This window comes from Apteryx rowi, unplaced genomic scaffold (genome assembly GCF_003343035.1).
Source record: "Apteryx rowi isolate R43461 unplaced genomic scaffold, aptRow1 scaffold_82, whole genome shotgun sequence".
Taxonomy (NCBI): domain Eukaryota; kingdom Metazoa; phylum Chordata; class Aves; order Apterygiformes; family Apterygidae; genus Apteryx; species Apteryx rowi.
Window position 1 is genome coordinate 1955137 of NW_020451116.1, and position 7696 is coordinate 1962832.

The following is a 7696-nucleotide window of genomic DNA, read 5'->3' on the forward strand; positions in this document are numbered from 1 at the left end:
TGAAAGTTGTGGCAGTATGGTGGTGAAAACAAAATGAAACAAAGCATTTTGTTTTGTCTTTTTCAGTTTTGACCTTGTGGCTGTTGGAGGCATCTCTGTCACTCTAGTTTTTGACAGATCTCCTTTCATATCTGAAAAAAGGACACTTTGGTTACCTTGGAATAGATTTATCATTGTAGACAAAGTTGTAATGCAAAGAACAGAGTCAGAAATACCATCTTGTGACATCAGTAGTTTTATTAGCCCAAATCCCATCGTACTCCCTTCACCCTTGACAGCATTTGGAGGGTCCTGTCCAGAAAGAGGAACCGTTATTCCAGAGCTACAGGTAATAAAAATACTTTCAAATTAACAGAATGTTCAGTTGCAGAAAAAATTCTAGACAATTCTAAAAGTTACCATTCTTGATCTTTATTAATGGAACTGACATCGTTATTTGGTGATATTGACAATTTGACACTGAATGTCGAGCAGATCCAACCTTTATCATTAAATTTGCATGCACAATAGTTCATATCAGTGTATTATCATAAAAGTTTTATCAAACTTTTCTGCCCAAATCATATATATTCCTGATGTGCATGCATAAATACTAAAGCACATAGATATTAAACTTACACGTGTTTAAAAAACCTGGATTTCACTGAAATAGGTGGTTGAACTTTCCATTTAAAAGTTACAGTTTCAGGCTTTCAGACTAATTTGGAGCGATGGTGCGTGGTGGGTATTCACTGGACACGTGACACTGCCTTAATGTCTTCCCTTGTTCCTAGAAGGTTCTGAAAGTGCTGCTGTGAAGGGGCTGCTGCCAAATAATGACCATTTAACTGCTGTGATGTTATGCACTTCTCAGAATGACATCAGTGCAGACTTCTTTAGTACTGCTGAGCAAAGCGCTTTCCTCTTTTTTTATTTTTTTAAAGATGTTTATTTCTTCCCACCAAGTAGAAGGAGAAAGTGGGGAGTGCTGCTATGATTTATTATTGAAATCCTGATTTATTTATAATGATGCACAAAACCATTCCTAGGTTACAGAAAAACAGTACAGCTTCACCATACATCAATGTGAGACATTACCCAGAATGCTCTGAAGATTCCCAGGGATATTTCATCCCTTCATATCTTCTGGTTCTTTATGATGGCATCTCCAGCTGTATGTTAATCCTTGGGGTTTTTTTACTTTCTTTCCAAGGTAGAATATTAACATGCTGTTTCCAATTGGTTATATTTAAATGTCTTTTTTTCTTGAGTCTCCCTTCAATATGTGTTTAGAATTGCTTTCTAATTAACCTTGTGCTTAACTATTCTGTTCTTTGGGACTTAAAAGAGGTGGTGTGAGTTGAACACCCAGCAAAATACAACTACACAGATTTTAGATCATGTTTCCCCATAATGTTTCATATGTTATTTGAGCAGATAGAGTTTAAGCAAAAGCCCTGCAGTAAGACCTCTTTTGGGTTCTCTTTTAATTTCACTGAGGAAGCATGGAAGATATTTTGGTGGTTACTTGTAAATAAGAATATTTCTATCCTTTTTTCTTTTAACAGTGTTGCTAGTGATGAAGGCCCTTATCCTGTATGTGAGAGCCCTCTGAACTCAACCATATTTAAACATATGTGTAACGATAAACACATTATCTTGCTTCAGCTAGCTGATGGCCACAGTGTTGCTTCATAGAACATAATAGGTGAAACTAATGAACATAGATTAAGAATAACTGATGCTCGCCAGTAAGAAAAAACTGGGTCGCATTATTCCACATGAAGTATTCTTAGGTCTGTTTTAAGCAGTAAGGTACCTAAAGATGCAGTCTACTCATAAGAGAAACTGCTTCCAGTCCCTTTGCTGTCAATGAAGGGTCCTTAGAATGTTGAATTTATTGTACAGGTCTGGGAGATGAATAAAAACTAACCCAGAATAGCAAGAGAAAGAGATTTATCAAAAGATATTAGTACATGTATATTTCTTCCTGTTTTTCTATTAAAAAATAAGAAGAGATGTCAGATGTATGACAGAGGGGGCAGCTGGGATGTCAGCAGGAAAGAGGGGACCACTGCAAGTCAGGAACAGTAAAGGGAGCAGGAATTCCCTGGCAACACTGCATTTCATATGTTGAAACGACAAGTGCTGGCAGGCCTCCAGCAGTACTGCAGCAATCCTATGACAGTGATACTATAGCAATATGTAAATAAAAGGGGTTTGAAAGTGAAGCAATTTATTGTTAAAGAAACAAAACAAAAAAAGGAAAAACTGGGGAATATAAACAAAACACAGTTTGTATTTTTCCAAGCCATGCTAATTTAACAATGTGACAGATTGGCTTGTTATTACTGCAGTGTACTAAAATCATTGACCTTCCTGGAGGTTAACCTAACTGGAACACAGACCAGTTCCCGGTGGCTTGCGAGTGCCTAATGGTCTCATCCAAGAAGCTGCTCCCAGAAGAGCACTTACTCTCAGGCGATCGCAAGAGCTAGATCCCTCTCCGTAGTTCCAAGGCCCCCATCATTCAAAAGGTCAAAGCCAGGTTTTCTCTCTCTCCCACACGAGCTTGCAGCCTCCGCAGTCCCTCTCGTTGCTGAGGGCATGTCTTCACTGCGGCCAGGAGCTGATACTGCGCCAGAGTGGGCATATCCAAGCCAGCTTTAATCCAACTGATTCAGACAGCGGCAATGACAACAGTGCAATGGGATTTGAACTCTTCAGCACACCCCAAGGACTTTCCCTGTTGGCTAAATAAGCCTGACGCCCAAGTGGTTTCCTATTCAGTGCTGTGTGTCCCCAGCTGGCTTGTTACACCGTGCCTTCTTATGCTGTGTCTTCTTATGCCATGCCCCTTCGTGCTGCAGCTTAGCCTCACTGCATGCAGTTCTGCGCAGTGGTTGGTTTATCACCAAGATCTGTTTTCTTTCTTAGCTCTCCCTTAGTTAGGGCAGGTCCACATTGCCCCCAAAGCAGGACAGTGTCTTCAAATCATTGTATGATATATAATATGTGTACAGACTTAAAAATATATATATTTGTTTAATTATATTCTAGCTAAAACACTTATTAAGTAAACCAAATAATAAAGCCAAGGTGCAGCTGTAATGCTCATACATATGAATATGATCACAGAGATTGTATTTGCACCTCTGGGGATAATAGTGAAGAATTAGAGGAAGGGGTTCTTTAGCAGAGTAGACTGACTGCCATCCAACAAGATGAGAAAGCAGTTTTTGGTGCTGGAGATTTTGCATTATGCCTGGCTACTGCATTGCTGAAATAAACTCAGAAAAGAGCAGTGTTTTAAGTGATACTGTGTTCAGATCATGATTGTGAAATGTAAAGTAAACACCTGTCATTACTAGAAATAATCATAATTTTTCACTTTTCTTGACCATAGATGTAATCATATGATTGTTTTTATCCAAGGTGGTCCAGGAGGAAATCCCAATTCCTTCCAGCTTTGTGAAGCTTAGTTATCTCAGCAGTCGAACACCGGGGTATAAAACTTTGCTGCGCATTATTCTGACACACACAACCATCCCTCCTGGAATGACAAAAGTACATCTGATAGTTGCTGTTGAAGGACGTCTGCTCCAGAAATGGTTTCCTGCTGCAGCTAATTTGGTCTACACGTTTGCCTGGAATAAGACAGATATATATGGGCAAAAGGTTTCTGGTCTGGCAGAAGCTATGGGTATGTAGAATCTCCTTGATGTAAGCAGAAGCACTAACACATATGAAGCTAGGAAAATACACTTAAAATTTTGCTGCTGCACTTGCGTAGATTTCAGTTAAATGCTTCTTTAACTAATTAAAATGACTTGTATGATTTTCTAGAAACATTTATTTTCTTGTTCCTCCAACATCTTCATTCTAACTTAATCAATTTGAAAATCCCTTTTTCCCTCTGAGAATAGTTACATACTAATGGCATTATGTTCAGCTCTCTCTATTTTTGAATGTTACTTTGAATATGACCTTTGGTGTGTCATTGTCTCTGTCATTTTTTGGCAGTGACATTTAAAATGTCGTTTCCACTTAGGGTTTGCAAAATTCTAACTTTTAGGCATCCTCTCTTACTACGTTTCATGTCCCCATCAGTTAAAACTTCTTAATTTTTTGTTTAAAGGTGTTTATGTGAAAATCATCATGTTACCTAGGCTTTCGTTACCAAGTGACACAAGCAGATATTCTGATAATTGCTACTGAAATGCTATTTGTGAAAATACATTTTATTTAGCCAGGCCATTTTTTTCATGAGTTTAATTATTTGATTTTTAAAGGGTTTGTTTTGCTTTTTAAGTCAGGGGAATTATAACAAGAAGCATTTGCAGGATCAGACTATAAAACGAGAATAAGCAAGGACTACATGGAGCCATTCTTCCTCGCAAGGAGTGCTGTCTTGTTCCATATAGGACAACGCTGTTCTGAGGGGCAGCCAGAAACTCTGTTCAGGACCTGTTGTGTTGGGCATACAGACCACGTGCCTGCAAATTGGCTTGCACGCAGCAAAAAGGTGCCTTCCAGGCTTTGCAGTTTTCTGCAAGTCCCCGTACATCTAGTACTTCACTACGATATCATGTGACAGGTAGTTTGTGAGGCAGCTGTGGGGAGAGGAGATGGGCGAAAGAGGGAAGGAACGTATCACTTCCACAGTCACTTCTACTTGGAGAGTGCTGCAGACAGAGTCACTGGTGTCAGCAAAAGATAATGTTATACTCAAAAATATGGACTATGATTTGCATCATGCAATGCACAATGCACAAATATATCAAAAAATAAGGAGCTTATTCTAAGGCTGTGATTCCACAATCAATTTAAACAGATACAACTGCAGGCGGCTGTCGGAAGGGACATTCCCACATTCCCTCCTTCTCCCCTGAGCCACCACGCACATTCATTTGATCATGAAATGAGCCAGATCAGGAACAAATTCAGCTGAAAACTGAAGCAACCAGAAAATAAGTGATAAATTTTCAGCTTCATTAGTTTCCTGATCTGCTATGAATGCTAGTGCAGAAGTGCAGGTCTCCACATTTCAGCTGTAGCTCACACTTTACATTGGCCTGAAGCAATCCAAACTCCAACATTAGCACAGGCTTTCCTGAGTTGATCTATTGCGTGTGCACCCGATTTATCACATCAGCCCTTTCTGGCTCCTTGGTGTCATGAAACTCATTGTGAGGGTGTGGAACCTGGTCCTAACCAATTGCAGGTATCAATTCCTGCAGGTGTTTTGCAGGGCGGGAAGGTTTTAAATGAGTCATTGGTTCTACTTACATGCATTTGTGCAAGTGCAGAAATGGAAACACATTCAGATGTGCCTGTTGGTGCATCTACACATGCCATCTATACAGGTTCATTCTTTGCATGTTAACACTCACATATGTGACATAGAACAGGGAAGTATAACAGTATAAATGATCCCTCTGGATCATTTAAGAGCTTTTTGATGACCATGAAGTCCAGTCCATATCTGGACTTTATAATCAAATTAAATCATAAACAATAATAATCATAAAATGTAAACATACATAACTTCTTATAAATTGGTACATCCATTACAAAATCCCAATTTAAAAGTAGATGAGTCATATGTTTAAATATGAATAAAACTTATACAATAATGCTGGATAACAACTTTTAATTGCTGCTTAATTTTTTTATTTTACTCAAGGTTTAGTTTAGTTTAGTTATGCTTCTTGCAAAGTAGAAGCAAAAATCTTTATATTTAAGTGCGTTGTTAGCATGGTTTGTTACACTCCAATAGAGATGTATTTAATTTGACAGTGTAGTATTCAGAGACCTTTCTCTGCATCCATTATATGAATTTTGTCAAAATTATTTCCTCTGCCTGCATATTACCAATATTTAATACTGCATTCTGTTCAGATTTCATTTTAATTACATTAAACTGCAGCAGGTTGCAGTCCTGGCAACTCAGGAATATAACCATCTGGCTTTAGTTTTATAAATACTATAAACATCTTTATTTTTCTTCAGGGTTATTGACAACAATGATCACATAACCAAATACAGAAAAGAAGACTTTCTGAGCATGCTTGTACACATAAGAGGTGCTGTTCAAATTCACTGGAGAAATGTTTGCTGGTGTGTGTTTATTCCACAAGTCTCTAGCAGAGAGGCCATTTTCTCTTCCCAAAGTAACAGCAGAGATGATAAAGTAGCGTTTTTTTGTTCTGAATGAAAACATTGTGAGGATGCTGCCACATGAAACCTTTGCGGTGAAGTTTACGCACTCTTGGGAGTTAATGTAGCTTAAGGGAAGATTTCAGTGGAAATCTCAGTAACAGCTCCTGGGAACCTCCACACATGTCAGTGTTATTCCTGCCAGCCCTTGCTTCCCGCACAGCAGGACGCAGCAGCATGTGAGGGCTGATCTTTCTGGACCAGCCCTCAAACATTATACTCTTAGGTCTTCTCAGTTTCTTAGTTTACTTATTATTTTAGCTTACTTCATTACAGTCATTGTTCAGGGAAGATGCTGATAAGTACAAATACTTCAGGAGAGAATGAGGTAGAGGTTACTGTCCTGTTTAATCATGTCTTTTATTTCCTACCCATATTTTGCAACAGTGTCAGGAGAAACAGCAGCAGCCTGAGATTTATGATACACTAGCTCTATAAACAGTTTAATCTTAATTCTTCTAAATAATTGTATGAAAAGAGCAGATTTCTGGTGCACAATAAATCATCTTTTGAAATCCATTTTGAGGCTGCAGCTGTACTTGCTGGTTATTACTTTCCAAATACATAGTTACTACTGCTCTGCTCTTTCATTCTTTCATTCAGTGAAATCTCAGCCGCTTCCAAGATGGGCTGCTGTCTGTAAGTGAGTTTGCCCAGAAGGTAACACCCCACAATGAGGTTAAGCTGACTGAGATCGTGTCATTTTGCTTATGAAATTGCAGCCTCTTGCAAAGCCTGCCAGAAACAAAATACTTATTTTTCAAGTGGCAGCACAGTCCCTTGGTTGACGTTGCAATTGTTATGCTTCACCCTGATTACTGTGCGTGCAAAACAACTGCGAGCGAGGAGATTTTCATGGATGGCACGTCAGTAGCTCCGCTGAAGAGGTTCAGGAGATGACGCAGCTGCTCCCTTGGGCACACAGAAGTTCTTTGGTGTACAGAATGGACTTTTCATAGAGAAGCGTATGTGTACATAGAAACAAATTTGTAAACACAGGCAAAGGGAGCGTATGTCCAAGCGTCCCTTACTGAGGAGAAGGGACAGGAAGGCAGCTACGCGCAGGAGCAGTGGACTTGTAAGAAAGGGGACGGCAGTCTCTGGAGAGCATTGGGCAGCTGAGAAACGTCGGATACGGGCAGGGAAGAGCAGCAGCTTTACGGTGTTGGCTCCGTCCTAGGGACCGCGCCACTGCGGATCCATTGGTGCAGGGTCTCAGGTGGTGGGGACTGCTCTGTGCGCCCTGCCCCAGGTGCCAGCAGGCGGCCGGGCCTCTCCGTGGCAGTGGCGGCGGCGAGCCGTCCCTGCGTCAGGCCAGGCCGGAGCGGCAGCGCCTCGCACTGCTGCGCCCTGCTCCTGCGCCCACCGCCGGCCCGGCTGCGGCAGAGGTGCCAACGCGCGGCTCCGAAGGCGCGGAATCGGCCCGTTCCCGCCCTTCCGCGTGAGCGCCCGGAAGATGGCCCGCGTGGTGATGGCCCGCGTGGTGACGCCCCCGCGC

The 7696-nt window shown here is 40.9% G+C and overlaps 1 protein-coding gene across 2 annotated transcripts in view; it reads left to right on the top strand.

The window, feature by feature from the left end:
* The window catches only part of TENM1 (teneurin transmembrane protein 1), a 251056-nt gene that overhangs the window by 174098 nt on the left and 69262 nt on the right, over positions 1 to 7696 (top strand). For both annotated transcript variants that reach the window (XM_026089540.1, XM_026089539.1), the window contains 2 exons: positions 67 to 328; positions 3415 to 3682. In XM_026089540.1, coding sequence (XP_025945325.1) covers positions 67 to 328; positions 3415 to 3682 — 530 coding nt within the window. The remainder of the gene's footprint in view (positions 1 to 66; positions 329 to 3414; positions 3683 to 7696) is intronic.